General features: G+C 43.0%; 1 protein-coding gene across 2 annotated transcripts in view; it reads left to right on the top strand.

Annotated features, from left to right (window-relative positions):
- pgbd5 (piggyBac transposable element derived 5) overlaps positions 1-17,516 on the top strand; it is a 65,993-nt gene that overhangs the window by 3,323 nt on the left and 45,154 nt on the right. For both annotated transcript variants that reach the window (XM_084142076.1, XM_084142075.1), the window contains exons 2-3: positions 5,483-5,913; positions 17,129-17,263. In XM_084142076.1, the coding sequence (XP_083998202.1) occupies positions 5,483-5,913; positions 17,129-17,263 (566 nt within the window). The remainder of the gene's footprint in view (positions 1-5,482; positions 5,914-17,128; positions 17,264-17,516) is intronic.

The following is a 17,516-nucleotide window of genomic DNA, read 5'->3' as shown; positions in this document are numbered from 1 at the left end:
GGGAGTGCTCCTAACCTCAGTTTGTTACCTGTATAAACGACACCTGTCCACAACCTCAAACAGTCACACTCCAAACTCCACTATGGCCAAGCCCAAAGAGCTGTCAAAGGACACCAGAAACAAAATTGTAGACCTGCACCAGGCTGGGAAGACTGTATCTGCAATAGGTAAGCAGCTTGGTTTGAAGAAATCAACTGTGGGAGCAATTATTAGGAAATGGAAGACATACAAGACCACTGATAATCTCCCTCGATCTGGGGCTCCACGCAAGATCTCACCCCGTGGGGTCAAAATGATCACAAGAACGGTGAGCAAAAATCCCAGAACCACACAGGGGGACCTAGTGAATGACCTGCAGAGAGCTGGGACCAAAGTAACAAAGCCTACCATCAGTAACACACTACGCCGCCAGGGACTCAAATCCTGCAGTGCCAGACGTGTCCCCCTGCTTAAGCCAGTACATGTCCAGGCCCGTCTGAAGTTTGCTAGAGTGCATTTGGATGATCCAGAAGAGGATTGGGAGAATGTCATATGGTCAGATGAAACCAAAATATAACTTTTTGGTAAAAACTCAACTCGTCGTGTTTGGAGGACAAAGAATGCTGAGTTGCATACAAAGAACACCATACCTACTGTGAAGCATTGGGGTGGAAACATCATGCTTTGGGGCTGTTTTTCTGCAAAGGGACCAGGACGACTGATCCGTGTAAAGGAAAGAATGAATGGGGCCATGTATCGTGAGATTTTGAGTGAAAACCTCCTTCCATCAGCAAGGGCATTGAAGATGAAACGTGGCTGGGTCTTTCAGCATGACAATGATCCCAAACACACCGCCCAGGCAACGAAGGAGTGGCTTCGTAAGGAGCATTTCAAGGTCCTGGAGTGGCCTAGCCAGTCTCCAGATCTCAACCCCATAGAAAATCTTTGGAGGGAGTTGAAAGTCTGTGTTGCCCAGCGACAGCCCCAAAACATCACTGCTCTAGAGGAGATCTGCATGGAGGAATGGGCCAAAATACCAGCAACAGTGAGTGAAAACCTTGTGAAGACTTACAGAAAACGTTTGACCTGTGTCATTGCCAACAAAGCGTATATAACAAAGTATTGAGAAACTTTTGTTATTGACCAAATACTTATTTTCCACCACAATTTGCAAATAAATTCATAAAGAATCCTACAATGTGATTTTCTGGATTTTTTTTTCTCAATTTGTCTGTCATAGTTGACGTGTACCTATGATGAAAATTACAGGCCTCTCTCATCTTTTTAAGTGGGAGAACTTGCACAATTGGTGGATGACTAAATACTTTTTTTCCCCACTGTACATACATATACATACATACATACATACATACATACATACATACATACATACATACATACATACATACATACATGCATACACATACATATCCTTTCTTTAAAATATATTCCCCTTTATTACTTTCCAACCCCACCACCCTTTCCCTAATTGGAGTAAACTAGTGAACAACAATGCTTAGGCCTCTACTTCCAGCTTATACTTACTATATACATTTTATGGACACAGTCAATTTTACAATAATTATATTTTGTTTGTTTTTTTCCTATTAATGTCAAAAAGGTGCCAGTCTGTTTCCATGCCTGAAAGACTAACATTCCGATTGATTTCAAAACCCACATAATCTGAATACCAACCCACTGCATTTAGTGTACATTACTGCAGCTGAAGAATCAGTGTCTTCCCACTTGGCACAGACGTCAATTCAACATCTATTCCACGTTGGTTCAACGTAATTTAGTTGAAATTATGTGGAAACAACACCAGTGTGTGCCCAGTGGGTTACTTTTGTGGTAAACGCAGCCAACACAGTGATCCTTTCAATCTGAATGCTTAATCTATCCTAATACAAATGTATCTCTTACAGAATATGTACCATTATATGTATTGTGTGGAGCTCTGCCATGTGGTTGTTTGTTGCCTGACAAAATAACTTGCACCCTAGTTTAAATATGAGCTATAAAGGCAGGATTATGGGAGAATAATATATGCAGTGGTTAGTGAATGCTTTTGAGGCTCCTCTTATTGATGTCTTTAGTAGCAGAAGACTTCTTAAAATCCTTAATCCTATGCTATCAGTCAATGGTGTGGGATAGTAGGAATTTAACATAATGTGGGAAAACTCTTTTCAGAATGGAATTCTTAATCATGGGAATAAAACAATTATATTCCATAAAAAATATTTATTATGCATATTATTTTTTGCCTGACTTTTGTTTACTGTATTGCTTTTATGGCAACCCGAATGAATCTGTCTTTGGAAATCCATGCATCTAAGGCAGTCATGCTGTATTTTGCATTTTGCTGTGAAGTTTGAAAGTCTACTGGATTAAATGAGTGGTCTCTTAAAACAATTTCTGCAGTGTGAGCCACCCTTTGGCCTGTAGCCTACTTAGATGTATCTCTCTCACAGTCTGGGTTTGAGGAATTGGTGAGCTACAATATTTACAAACTATACAGTACTAAGTGCCCAAAAGTAACAATTTGTAGCACGGTCAACCTGGCCTGTACATTCAGCGCAAGAGTAGTAATGTAAAAATCTACTGTATTTCTTCAGCAAACCAAACTAGTTAGTTCATTTTGGTCCTTTAAAGACCCAACAATTTCCTTATCTCTTAGGGACGTTAGAGAGGACATGAGTCTTCCTTTTAGCCAAATAGCTAACCCAAACAGTCTTCCAGACATGGAATTCCAGATGTGGTTAATTGGGCCTGAATTTATACTGCGGTTTAGAGACATTTTCTCACTCCAGTAAATGTGCTTGCTATAAGTGTGCCAAGAAAAATAGGTCTGACTCTCTCACACAATTAAAAGCTGATGATTTTATTACACCTTATGGTTCATCCACTTTGAATTGAGAGAGTCACGCCTATTTTTCTAGATGAGCTCTCGTGTGATTTTTGGCTGCACCTTGACACATGTTGGTTGAGGTGCTCCTCTACTCTCTTACTGACTTTACAAGAGGAGAGAGCAACAGATAAATTAGTTTCATTTCTGTTTTTGTGAAGTGTCAGGATCTGCTTAAGTCCAGAGATACTTCACAACCACAGCTCACACAGGTACAGTGGGGGAAAAAAGTATTTAGTCAGCCACCAATTGTGCAAGTTCTCCCACTTAAAAAGATGAGAGAGGCCTGTAATTTTCATCATAGGTACACGTCAACAATGACAGACAAAATGAGGGAAAAAAATCCAGAAAATCACATTGTAGGATTTTTAATGAATTTATTTGCAAATTATGGTGGAAAATAAGTATTTGGTCAATAACAAAAGTTTCTCAATAATTTGTTATATATCCTTTGTTGGCAATGACACAGGTCAAACGTTTTCTTTAAGTCTTCACAAGGTTTTCACACACTGTTGCTGGTATTTTGGCCCATTCCTCCATGCAGATCTCCTCTAGAGCAGTGATGTTTTGGGGCTGTCGCTGGGCAACACGGACTTTCAACTCCCTCCAAAGATTTTCTATGGGGTTGAGATCTGGAGACTGGCTAGGCCACTCCAGGACCTTGAAATGCTTCTTACGAAGCCACTCCTTCGTTGCCCGGGCGGTGTGTTTGGGATCATTGTCATGCTGAAAGACCAAGCCACGTTTCATCTTCAATGCCCTTGCTGATGGAAGGAGGTTTTCACTCAAAATCTCACGATACATGGCCCCATTCATTCTTTCCTTTACACGGATCAGTCGTCCTGGTCCCTTTGCAGAAAAACAGCCCCAAAGCATGATGTTTCCACCCCCATGCTTCACAATAGGTATGGTGTTCTTTGGATGCAACTCAGCATTCTTTGTCCTCCAAACACGACGAGTTGAGTTTTTACCAAAAAGTTATATTTTGGTTTCATCTGACCATATGACATTCTCCCAATCCTCTTCTGGATCATCCAAATGCACTCTAGCAAACTTCAGACGGGCCTGGACATGTACTGGCTTAAGCAGGGGGACACGTCTCGCACTGCAGGATTTGAGTCCCTGGCGGCGTAGTGTGTTACTGATGGTAGGCTTTGTTACTTTGGTCCCAGCTCTCTGCAGGTCATTCACTAGGTCCCCCCGTGTGGTTCTGGGATTTTTGCTCACCGTTCTTGTGATCATTTTGCCCCACGGGGTGAGATCTTGCGTGGAGCCCCAGATCGAGGGAGATTATCAGTGGCCTTGTATGTCTTCCATTTCCTAATAATTGCTCCCACAGTTGATTTCTTCAAACCAAGCTGCTTACCTATTGCAGATTCAGTCTTCCCAGCCTGGTGCAGGTCTACAATTTTGTTTCTGGTGTCCTTTGACAGCTCTTTGGTCTTGGCCATAGTGGAGTTTGGAGTGTGACTGTTTGAGGTTGTGGACAGGTGTCTTTTATACTGATAACAAGTTCATACAGGTGCCATTAATACAGGTAACGAGTGGAGGACAGAGGAGCCTCTTAAAGAAGAAGTTACAGGTCTGTGAGAGCCAGAAATCTTGCTTGTTTGTAGGTGACCAAATACTTATTTTCCACCATAATTTGCAAATAAATTCATAAAAAATCCTACAATGTGATTTTCTGGATTTTTTTTTCTGAATTTGTCTGTCATAGTTGACGTGTACCTATGATGAAAATTACAGGCCTCTCTCATCTTTTTAAGTGGGAGAACTTGCACAATTGGTGGCTGACTAAATACTTTTTTTCCCCACTGTAACAAACAGATGTGATGATGACCTGTGACAGCTCAGTGCTGCAGTTTAATCTGGGCTCTATTCTCTATTAATTGGCTCTCTAAATGCTAGAGTTCACTGTCTGTAAGACTGTCTAAGTCAGTTTTAAGGGAGGACTGCCTTACCTGAGGTGTGTTTAATCTTACACATTGCCAATTTAGTCAAATGAGAAGGTAAGATTTTTATTCACCAAGTTGGCCTTGACTTGATTAACATGCATGGGAAACTAGTATGTCAATGTTGATGAGTGGGCTTGACCTAACAAGGTTATAGCTGTCGGCTTGCATAAGCAGGAATTAATTGTTTGAGACAAGACAATGGCTGTTTTCATTCACGATAGTGTTGTAACAAATGACATTAATGAACCCTTTCCTCAAGCCCAAAAAGCGGTATTCTTGTTTCGATGACATTATGGTTACTGTCATGTTGAATAGAAGTTGATTGCAACCCTAGGGGTGACAGCGACCCACAATCCAGATGACAAAGACTGGAAAGAAATGTTGGTTCATATGCAGGCCTACGCGTTGTGCTTTTTTAGAGTACAAAATAACTCGATGCACAAAAGAGCTCGATACTGTCAAAGTACTGTAATTCACTTTTTTAGAAATCATAGTCGTTTAAACAGTAAGACTCCATTTACAAGTAATGTGTGATTAATGCTGTCAAATGAAAATAACAATCTGAGGCAGGTTTTGAAATGGGCGAGTGATGCTTTGACTGCAGCTCCATCATCCGTGTCTCTGTCTCTCTCCCTGTCACCAGGCCCTACCCAGAGAATGCCAGCCACAGCCACTTGCATGGACTTCTTCCAGCTCTTTGTGCCCGACAACGCCATCCAGAACATGTTGACGCAGACCAACATGTACGCCAAGAAGTACCAGGAGCGCTTCGGCAGTGACGAGGGCTGGCAGAACGTGACCGTGGCTGAGATGAAGGCCTTCCTGGGCTTCGTGACTTCCACCAGCGTTCACCGCTGTGAGTCAGTGCTCAGCATCTGGAGCAGCGGCTTCTTCAGCAACCGCAGCATCGCACTCAAGATGAGCCAGGCGCGCTTCGAGAAGATCCTCAAGTACTTCCATATCGTGGCCTTCCGCTCCAGCCACGGCAGCCATGGCCTCTACAAGATCCAGCCCTTCCTGGACTCACTGCAGCAGTCGTTCGGCTGCAGCACATTCCGCCCCTCTCAGACTCAGGTATGGCGCTGGGCTGCTGTGTAAACTGTTTAGCTTTGGACATGTTTAGTACAAATGACTAGGGGTTGTAACCCCAAAAAAATAAAAAAATAAACATTGTTCGGTTACACTGTTCCGACCAGCAATATAAAATTCTGAACCGGTTCTAATAAAAAAAAAAGTATGGTTTATATGGTTTCTTTCTGTTCCTTTTTTAACCCGTGAAATAAACCATTCTTTACAGTTAGCTCATTAATTTACTTCACCAATCAGTGTGGATAGAGCAGGCAAGCTAGTTGTTATCATGCGTGATGGGCAGACAAGTGTATCCTATGGCGCAAGATGCGACTGAAATGTTGTGGGTGGGGAGAGAGCAAGAGAGGGTTGAGGAGGAGGCTTGAAGCGTTGGGCATCTTGTTATGACATGCATTATCTGAATTAGGTCCACAGAATTATACCTAGGAGGAGCGGCTTCTATGGAGGAACTTGGAATGTCCTTTGAGCTAGCTAGCTAACAAGCTTGAGCTAGCTAGCTATAAAGCTTGTGTGTGTAGAGGGGCACCAGAATTAAAAACACATATTGTTGTAGTTAATAAATCCAACGTGAAACGTGATAACTAGTCCTATAGTATCCTTAACTAGCATTGAAAATGAATCCATTCTTCTCTTCTCGAATTACACTTGTAACGTCAGTACAGTAGGGGAGGGGCATGTAGCCTAAATACACACACACACTGTAAAGATTTTTAGCTTGCGGGCAGACACTGGAATAGGTTTCTGAGTGACAGAGTGAAGGCTTTGCATAGGCATTTTGTAGCATTTTTTTTGTGGGACTAGAAAAAAATGCCTGGAACGTAAGATAACATTATTAAGCGGTTCCCATGCTTTTAAAATAATGGTTCTGTTCCGCCGAGGCGGCAGGTAGTTTAGTGGTTAAGAGCGTTGTGCCAGTAACCGAAAGGTCGCTGGTTCTAATCCCCGAGCCGACTAGGTGAAAAATCTGTCGATGTGCCCTTGAGCAAGGCACTTAACCCTAATTGCTCCTGTAAGTCGCTCTGGATAAGAGCGTCTGCTAAATTACTAAAATGTAAAATGAATCACTTTCGTTCCCAGTTCTGTTTCTGTTCCTTGAAAAATGTAGTTATTTTCCAGTTTTCTGTTCTGTTCCCTGAACTGGTTCCAACACCTGCAGATGACAGTTACAGTATATAGAGTTTAATGAACCCTTTTAGATCATAACACCTTTTAGATCACCTTTTAGATGATACACATCAGTTATTGTATATTACAGTTCAGTATCCTGCACTGTCAACACAAACAGAAACAGGATATTACAGCTTGGTGTGCCCAGCTCTGGGTACATTTAGAACAAACTCAAAATACAACAGTGTTCAGGTAGTTAGGTTGTCTTTTGGAAAAACATTCCTGGAACAATAGTACATTGTGTCCATGTTTGTCCTAGTTTATAACAGACTCACAGTTTAATATTCAGCTCCCAAAGCAGTGTTCTGTTGAGAGTAAACTTGTTTTCTATTCAAATGTTAATCTCACATCTGGCAGCAGCTGAATAACGTGTATTTGGGTTGTCTAATCAAGAGGGATTGGTTCAGATTAAGTTAAGAAACAAGCCAATGCACACTGAAAATCCTTGCTTCATTTTGAATTGATTGACATGAGCCAATTTGCACCCTCCCATGACGATTCCACCAACTCTTTCAGAATCTTGGCAATGTGAACTTTTCTGAAAGGAGGACAACTTGTCTTCTGTGTTTCTGTGCCAGGAAGAAGTGGGCTGGGAGGAAGAAGTGTACAGGGAGGAAGAAGTGTACAGGGAGGAAGAAGTGTACAGGGAGGAAGAAGTGGGCTGGGAGGAAGAAGTGTACAGGGAGGAAGAAGTGTACAGGGAGGAAGAAGTGGGCTGGGAGGAAGAAGTGTACAGGGAGGAAGAAGTGGGCTGGGAGGAAGAAGTGTACAGGGAGGAAGAAGTGTACAGGGAGGAAGAAGTGTACAGGGAGGAAGAAGTGTACAGGGAGGAAGAAGTGGGCTGGGAGGAAGAAGTGTACAGGGAGGAAGAAGTGTACAGGGAGGAAGAAGTGGGCTGGGAGGAAGAAGTGTACAGGGAGGAAGAAGTGGGCTGGGAGGAAGAAGTGTACAGGGAGGAAGAAGTGGGCTGGGAGGAAGAAGTGTACAGGGAGGAAGAAGTGTAGAGGGAGGAAGAAGTGTACAGGGAGGAAGAAGTGTACAGGGAGGAAGAAGTGGGCTGGGAGGAAGAAGTGGGCTGGGAGGAAGAAGTGGGCTGGGAGGAAGAAGTGGGCTGGGAGGAAGAAGTGTACAGGGAGGAAGAAGTGTACAGGGAGGAAGAAGTGGGCTGGGAGGAAGAAGTGTACAGGGAGGAAGAAGTGGGCTGGGAGGAAGAAGTGTACAGGGAGGAAGAAGTGGGCTGGGAGGAAGAAGTGTACAGGGAGGAAGAAGTGTACAGGGAGGAAGAAGTGTACAGGGAGGAAGAAGTGTACAGGGAGGAAGAAGTGTACAGGGAGGAAGAAGTGGGCTGGGAGGAAGAAGTGGGCTGGGAGGAAGAAGTGTACAGGGAGGAAGAAGTGTACAGGGAGGAAGAAGTGTACAGGGAGGAAGAAGTGGGCTGGGAGGAAGAAGTGGGCTGGGAGGAAGAAGTGTACAGGGAGGAAGAAGTGTACAGGGAGGAAGAAGTGTACAGGGAGGAAGAAGTGGGCTGGGAGGAAGAAGTGTACAGGGAGGAAGAAGTGGGCTGGGAGGAAGAAGTGTACAGGGAGGAAGAAGTGGGCTGGGAGGATACGAAGTTGAAATGTTGTTGACCTTACAGAAATAATTACATGTGACTGCCACTGTGTCAGGCCATGGCAGGGATTTCTCCACCAGTCCTCCATTCTACTTCAGTTTTAAGTACTACTTTGAAACAGACATACCCAAATAACCAACCAATATAACAACGAATATAACAACCAATATGACAATCAATTTAATAACCAATATAACAACCAATGTGACAACCAATATGACAATCAATCTAACAACCGATATAACAATCAATTTAACAACCAATATAACAACCGATATAACAATCAATTTAACAACCGATATAACAACCAATATAGCAACCAATATAGCAACCGATATAATAACCAAAATGACAATCAATTTAACAACTGAAATAACAACCGATATAACAATCAATATAACAACCAATATAACAACTGATATAACACTCGATATAGCAACCAATGTGACAACCAATGTGACAACCAATGTGACAACCAATATGACATTTTAGTAAAGAAATAAAAAGGCTTCGTTGTATTATCTGAAATGCAAATTCCCAATAAAATTTTGTAAATTGTATAACACTTGTTAGGGCTGTAAGGATACAGTATCGCAATATTTTTTCTATGCCAAAATTAAAACACGAAGCAGACCAAACTCTTTGGTCCCTTAAAGCTCAACTAAAGGCAATGAACAACTTCTCTGATAGAAAACAGCATATGTAGCATCGCTTTTAGCCAGAAACATTTATTCTAGTGTCAAAATTGACTACTAAGTGTAAATAGGATAATTTTGGTCATAAAGTCAGTCTTGTCCAAAACTGAGTTTTATAAGAGAGTTTGTCATGACTTTGGTTTTTATTTTGACAATGCTAACTTTCCCAATAACATGGCATACACAGCTGCGGTGATTGCACTCTATCCAATCCTAACGCAGAACACATAGACCGTGAGACAGACCTGCCCATCAGCGCAGCGGATCTGACTTTGTTTATGTAAGACAACACGTTGTGCATTTTGTTACTTGAGAAATACTGCACCAAACACCTTAGCTAGATTTAAAATTGCGCGACTAAAACCTCTTCGGCAAAAATTTCAAAGTGTATTACAGATTCCTTGAGCTACACTACATGACCAAAAGTATGTGGACACCTGCTCGTCGAACATCTCATCCAAAATCATGGGCATTAATATGGAGTTGGTCCCTCCTTTGCTGCTATAACAGCCTCCACTCTTCTGGGAAGGCTTTCCACTAGATGTTGGAACATTGCTGCGGGGACTTGCTTCTATTCAGCCACAAGACAATTAGTGAGGTCGGGCACTGATGGGCGATTAGACCTGGCTCGAAGTCGGCTTTCCAATTCATCCCAAAGGTGTTCGATGGGATTGAGGTCAGGGCTCTGTGCAGGCCAGTTATGTTCTTCCACACCAATCTCGACAAACCATTTCTGTATGGACCTCGCGTTGTGCACGGGGGCATTGTCATGCTGAAACAGGAAAAGGCCTTCCCCAAACTGTTGCCACAAAGTTGGAAGCACAGAATCATCTAGAATGTCATTGTATGCTGTAGTGTTGATTTCCCTTCACTGGAACTAAGGGGCCTAGCCCGAACCATGAAAAACAGCCCCACACTATTATCCCTCTTCCACCAATCTTTACAGTTGGCCCTATGCATTGGGGCAGGTAGCGTTCTCCTGGCATCCGCCAAACCCAGATTAGTCCGTCAGACTGGCAGATCACTCCAGAGAACGCATTTCCACTGCACCAGAGTCCAATGGCGGCGAGCTTTACACCACTCCAGCCAACGCTTGGCATTGCGCATGGTGATCTTAGGCTTGTGTGCGGCTGCTCTGCCATGGAAACCCATTTCATGAAGCTCCTGACGAACAGTTCTTGTGCTGACGTTGCTTCCAGAGGCAGTTTTGGAACTTGGTAGTGAGTGTTGCAACCGAGGACAGACGATTTCTACGCTCTACACGCTTCAGCACTCGGCGGTCCCGTTCTGTGAGCTTGTGTGGCCTACCACTTCGCGGCTGAGCCATTGTTGCTCCTAGACGTTTCCACTTTACAATAACAGCACTTACAGTTGACCGGGGCTGCTCTAGCAGGGCAGAAATTTCACGAACTGACTTGTTGGAAAGGTGGCATCCTATGACGGTGCCACGTTGAAGTCACTGAGCTCTTCAGTAAGACCATTCTACTGCCACTGTTTGTCTATGGAGATTGCATGGCTGTGTGCTCCATTTTATACACCTGTCAGCAATGGGTGTGTCTGAAATAGCCGAATCCACTAATTTGAAGGGGTGTCCACATACTTCTGTATATATAGTGTATCTTAGATTCATTCTGAGTATTTTGAGGAAGTAATACTGGTTTTGTTCCTATGGTGTCTCATGGGGGACAAACATCAGTAACTGCCACATTGAACCACACCCCCAAGACTGAAATCTAGGTTTTCTTAATGAGCAACAGAGAAACATGTGGAATCGGTACATTCATTCGCTCTTTAAAAACCTGCTGTATGTAAAATATTGTGTACTATAGCTTGGAAAATAAATACATGTAACTCTGGATGACAACATAATGATGTTTGTTTCCAACATTAGGGCTGTTTTCCTAAAGAAGTAAAATCTGCTTCGTGTTTTGTTTCCTTGCCACGATACTAACGAGTATCGCGATACTGGTATCATCCCGGCTCTAACACTTGTATCTGAGAATAACTCTGGGATGCGCCCAATGTGTCAGTCAAGAAGTAGTGTATTCTCAGCTATATACACAGTGTACAGGAGGCTGACAGAGTTTTCCTCAGCGTGCTCCCTGGTGATCAGGCGTTCCGCATTGCATGTAAATTCCCTGTCAGACATGGCGGATCAAAGCAGGGCACCTCCCGAAGCTGACAGGAGAGGAGTGCTGAGAGGGCATCTTCCTTCCCCTCCGCTCTGCTTCACTCCTAGGAGTTTAAATGGAAATGAGGCAAACACACTAAGTCAGAGCTGAGGGATAGGGAATGCACCTTCACACCACAGCCTCCAAGGCTGGAGTCTGGACACAGCACAGCACTGCTGACAGCCTCAGTATCTCAGCTCAGATAAGGGTGTTTATGTCTCTCTCTGGTTTTCTGGTTGTTTCATTTCCTCTCCCGCTCCCCCCCACCCCTCTCTCTCTCTCTCTCTCTTTCCTCCACCTCTCTCTCTCTTTCTCTTTCTCTTTCTCTTTCTCTTTCTCTTTCTCTTTCTCTTTCTCTTTCTCTTTCTCTTTCTCTTTCTCTGTCTCTCTCTCTGTGTAAAAACCAGCAGGCACTGTACACGACCCTTATCATTTGCCAATGCAAATACTTTCACCCAGACATTCACTTTCTTATTATCTGCACTTACTGCCCAGTGCCATCTATATCAGTAAGTCCAGTAGCTGTAGAGGTATGAGGTAAAACATGCCCTCCATAGCTCCACAGTGGGGATGTGCTGCTAACCTGTCTCTGATTGGGCTGCCTCTGTCTGGGGCTCTGATCAGCACAGACTGGGGGTGGATGTCCTGTCTGAATAATGAATGCCTTTTCCCTGGCTGTGGTGAAGAAAAAGTGTCTACCCAAAATGTTCCATGTACTGTTTTTGCTGTCTGTGAAGCCTACCTTCTTCAGCCTCTGCCTGTTACAGATTTACAGTAGGATCTTAATTTGAGCCAGTTTGCTACAGCAGGAAATGAATCCTGCAGCAACAGGAAATGTTAATTATTATGTGGATTATAATTAATGGACATTTTTGTAGGGGTTGATACATTTTTCGTAAGGTAAAAATCAAGTCTGAAATGTCAACGTGGAAATTACTAACTTCAGAAGTATTTTTAAACCTCAAATACACTACGCGTTTTTAAATTTCCTGCATTGCAGGAAAGTTCTCCTTCAACAGGTTGATCAAATTAAGACCCTACATCTGTATAATAACCATACAGTGCATTTGGAAAGTATTCAGACCCATTGACTTTTTCCACATTTTGTTACATTACAGCCTTATTCTAAAATGGATTAAATAAAACAATTCCTCATCAATCTACACACACTACCCCATAATGACAAAGTACATTTTTGCAAATGTATTAATAATAAACAGAAATAATAAGTATTCAGACCATTTGCTATGAGACTTGAAATTGAGCTCCTGTTTCCATTGATCATCCTTGAGATGTTTCTACAACTTGATTGGAGTCCACCTGTGGTAAATTCAATTGATTGGACATGATTTGGAATGGCACACACCTGTCTATATACAGTTGAAGTCAGAAGTTTACATACACATAGATTGGAGTTCCAAAAAATGATGTCATGGCTTTAGAAGCTTCTGATAGGCTAATTGACATCATTTGAGTCAATTGGAGGTGTACCTGTAGAAGTATTTCAAGGCCTACCTTCAAACTCAGTGCCTCTTTGCTTGACATCATGGGAAAATCAAAATAAATTAGCCAAGACCTCAGAAAAACAATTGTAGACCTCCACAAGTCTGGTTCATTCTTGGGAGCAATTTCCAAACGCCTTAATGTACCACGTTCATCTGTACAAACAATAGTACGCAAGTATAAACACCATGGGACCACGCAGCCGTCATACCGCTCAGGAAGGAGACGCATTCTGTCGCCTAGAGATTAACGTACTTTGGTGCAAAAAGTGCAAATCAATCCCAGAACAACAGCAAAGGACCTTGTGAAGATGCTGGAGGAAACAGGTACAGAATTATCTATATCCACAGTAAATAAGTCCTATATCGACATAACCTGAAAGGCCGCTCAGCAAGGAAGAAGCCACTGCTCCAAAACCACCATAAAAAAGCCAGACTACGGTTTGCAACTGCACATGGGGACAAAGATCATACTTTTTGAAGAAATGTCCTCTGGTCTGATGAAACAAAAATAGAACTGTTTGGCCAAAATGACCATCGTTATGTTTGGAGGAAAAAGGGGGATGCTTGCAAGCCGAAGAACACCATCCCAACCGTGAAGCACGGGGGTGGCAGCATCATGCTGTGGGGGTGCTTTGCTGCAGGAGGGACTGGTGCACTTCATAAAATAGATGGCATCATGAGGAAGGACAATTATGTGGATATATTGAAGCAACATCTCAAGACATCAGTCAGGAAGTTAAAGCTTGGTCGCAAATGGGTCTTCCAAATGGACAATGACCCCAAGTATACTTCCAAAGTTGTGGCAAAATGGCTTAAGGACAACAAAGTCAAGGTATTGGAATGGCCATCACAAAGCCCTGACCTCAATCCTATAGAAAATGTGTGGGCAGAACTGAAAAAGTGTGTCCAAGCAAGGAGGCCTACAAACCTGACTCAGTTACACCAGCTCTGTCAGGAGGAATGGGCAAAGAATTCACCCAACATATTGTGGGAAGCTTGTGGAAGGCTACTCGAAACGTTTGACCCAAGTTAAACCATTTAAAGGCAATGCACCCAAATACTAATTGAGTGTATGTAAACGTCTGACCCACTGGGAATGTGATGAAATAAATAAAAGTAATAATAAATCATTCTCTCTACTATTATTCTGACATTTCACATTCTTAAAATAAAGCTGAGTTTAAATGTATTTGGCTAAGGTGTATGGAAACTTCCGACTTCAACTGTAAGGTCCCACAGTTGACAGTGCATGTCAGAACAAAAACCAAGCAATGAGGTTGAAGGAATTGTACGTAGAGCTCCGAGACAGGATTGTTTCGAGGCACAGATCTGGGGAATGGTAATAAAACATTCTGCAGCATTGAAGGTTCCCAAGAACACAGTGGCCTCCATCATTCTTGAATGGCAGAAGTTTGGAACCACCAAGACTCTTCCTAGATCTGGCCGCCCGGCCAAACTGAGCAATCGGGGGAGAAGGGCCTTGGTCAGGGATGTGACCAAGAACCCGATGGTCACTCTGACAGAGCTCCAGAGTTCCTCTGTGGAGATGGGAGAACCTTCCAGTAGGACAACCATCTCTGCAGCACTCCACCAATCAGGCATTATGGTAGAGTGGCCGGACGGAAGCCACTCCTCAGTAAAAGGCACATGACAGCCTGCTTGGAGTTTTCCAAAAGGCACCTAAAGGACTCAGACCATGAGAAACAAGATTCTCTGGTCTGATGAAACCAAGATGGAACTCTTTGGCCTGAATGCCAAGCGTCACGTCTAGAGGAAACCTGGCACCATCCCTACGGTGAAGCATGGTGGTGGCAGCATCATGCTGTGGGGATGTTTTTCAGCGGCAGCGACTGGGAGACTAGTCAGGATCGAGGGAAAGATGAACAGAGCAAAGTACAGAGAGATCCTTGATGAAAACCTGTTCCAGAGCGCTCGGGACCTCCGACTGGGGCGAAGGTTCACCTTCCAACAGGACAACAACCCTAAGCACACAGCCAAGACAACGCAGGAGTGGCTTCGGGACAAGTCTCTGAATGTCCTTGAGTGGCCCAGCCAGAGCCCGGACTTGAACCCGATCTAACATCTCTGGAGAGACCTGAAAATAGCTGTGCAGCGATGCTCCCCATCCAACCTGACAGAGCTTGAGAGGATCTGCAAAGAATGGGATAAACTCCCCAAATACAGGTGTGCCAAAGGTGCTTCAACAAAGTACTGAGTAAAGGGTCTGAATACTTATGTAAATGTATTATTTCAGTTTATTTATCTTTATAAAGTTGCAACAATTTCTAAGAAGCTGTTTTTGCTTTGTCATTATGGGGTATTGTGTGTAGATTGATGAGGAAAAATAACAATTTCATACATTTTAGAATAAGGCTGTAACATAACAAAATTTGGAAAAAGTGAAGGGGTCTGAATACTTTCCGAATGCACTGTAACAAAAGCCTTTAGAAATGTGTTAAGTGAAGTTTCTACTTCAATAAAAAAGGAAAGGTGCATGTCAAAGCAGAAAGTGCCTTCCAGTGCATCTCTGGCATAGCAGGGGTTCTTTGGAAAGTAAATTCAAATTGCTGAGCTTTGTGGCACTAACAATTCTGCTTAGCTAGCTGTACATTGTTTCTCACCCTCATTAACATAGACAACACAAACAACTTTGTTTAGAGATCTAGCAAAGAAGGTGTGGCAAATAGGTGTACCTTTTTGTTTCCATCTCTATCTTCTTAGACACTGTGTATTTCCCTCAGTTAATGGTTCTCAAACTGCCACTTATCTTAGCTAATGCAGTAGCTGTCAGCAAGAGACAAACAGAGAGAGAAGACCGATATAATTAATTTGTATCATGGCCTCCACTGAGTTAAGTCGTTGGGGTTGAGAAATGGGTTTGATAGACATCCAGCCCCCACAGGCCAAAGACCAATGGAGTATAACTGATGGTTGTAATTTACCAGTAGAGCACTTAGTAGAAGGACAGGTCTATAACCATACTGTAATATTTGAGGCAGTATTGAAAAGTCAGACAAGACACATTTAAACAGAATGTGTTCACTTGTGACTGATTTCACCCATGCAGGAATAACTGTGAATTCTTTTAAAAAATCATTTTGTGAATCATTTTCAGAATCAAGATCTCTTTAACGAGGGAGACCTGTGGATAGATATGAACAGTTGCTGTTTCAAATCAAATCAAATGTTATTTGTCACATGCGCCAAATACAACAGGTGTAGTCCCTTACCGTGAAATGCTTACTTACAAGCCCTTAACCAACAATGCAGTTTTAAGAAAAATTTACTAAATAAACTAAAGTAAAACAAATAAAAGAGCAACAGTAAAATAACAATAATGAGGCTATATACAGGGGGTACCAAGTCAATGTGCAGGGGCTGTTTGTTTGCAACTGAATAATTAATGTCGCAAACTCCTCTTGTCAACATTGTCTCTGTGTCTTATTTACCTCTTTGACTCCCTGTAAAGAAGCCAGGTGTTTCTATTGTATCATCAAAACAAATCGATAGGGGTGAAAATCAACCTGGAACAACCTCATCACACCTTATGTGCTCAATCTGATACACAAGCTCGCCTCTGTTGCAGGTCGGAAATCCCTGCTCCCTAATCAGTTCAGGCTCTCCTGCAGACCTAGCAGACATTCTAGGTACTTCCTCTGGCAGGCTCCCCAGTGGTAGGAGGTGTGAGTTAACAGAGAGGTAGCAGGCAGTACATATACAGTACTCAATATGGCTTGCTTGTTCTGGGCAAAACAAACACCACCTGTGCCTCGTTGTGTCTCCTTGGTCCCGTTGGAAAATCACTGTGGCAACACATGCCTGGGTCCTCCATCCACTTTGATATCCTACATTCTGTGATAAGATGCTACCTAGCCTTAGTCTGTAGTCCACACACATGCATATTATATAGTACAATCAGTCAGAAACAGTTGCCATGCTGCCACCCTCTGGTATTTAGTGGTTCAGTACCCCCACATCCCTGGTTATACACCTGGTCTTGGCTGAATGGATGCCTTTGAATATGAACTGTATATTCCCACTGTTCCATAGGTGCTCCATGAGCCTCTGATTGATGAGGACCCGGTGTTCATCACCACCTGTACGGAGAGAGAGCTGAGGAAGAGGAGGAAGAGGAAGTTCAGTCTGTGGGTCCGCCAATGCACCTCCACTGGCTTCATCTGTCAGGTACAGTGTGGGTGTGTGCGTGTGCGTATACTTGCATCATGTTATGTTTGTGTAAAAGAAGAAAATGAGAGAAAGGGAGATGCATGTCAATCTCTCATGGCTCAAAGTGGAAGAGAGATTGACTTCATCACTACTTGTTTTTGTAAGAGGTGTTGACAAGCACCTCTTACAAAAATGAAAAAATGGGGGGAGGGACTGTACTGTAGCCTCTTGGATTTATACTCTTATATCCGGGAGCTAGTGCCTTGCCAAC

This window comes from Coregonus lavaretus (genome assembly GCF_964263955.1).
Source record: "Coregonus lavaretus genome assembly, chromosome: 25".
NCBI classification, from domain to species: Eukaryota; Metazoa; Chordata; class Actinopteri; order Salmoniformes; family Salmonidae; genus Coregonus; species Coregonus lavaretus.
This window is presented reverse-complemented; position numbering and strand designations above follow the sequence as displayed.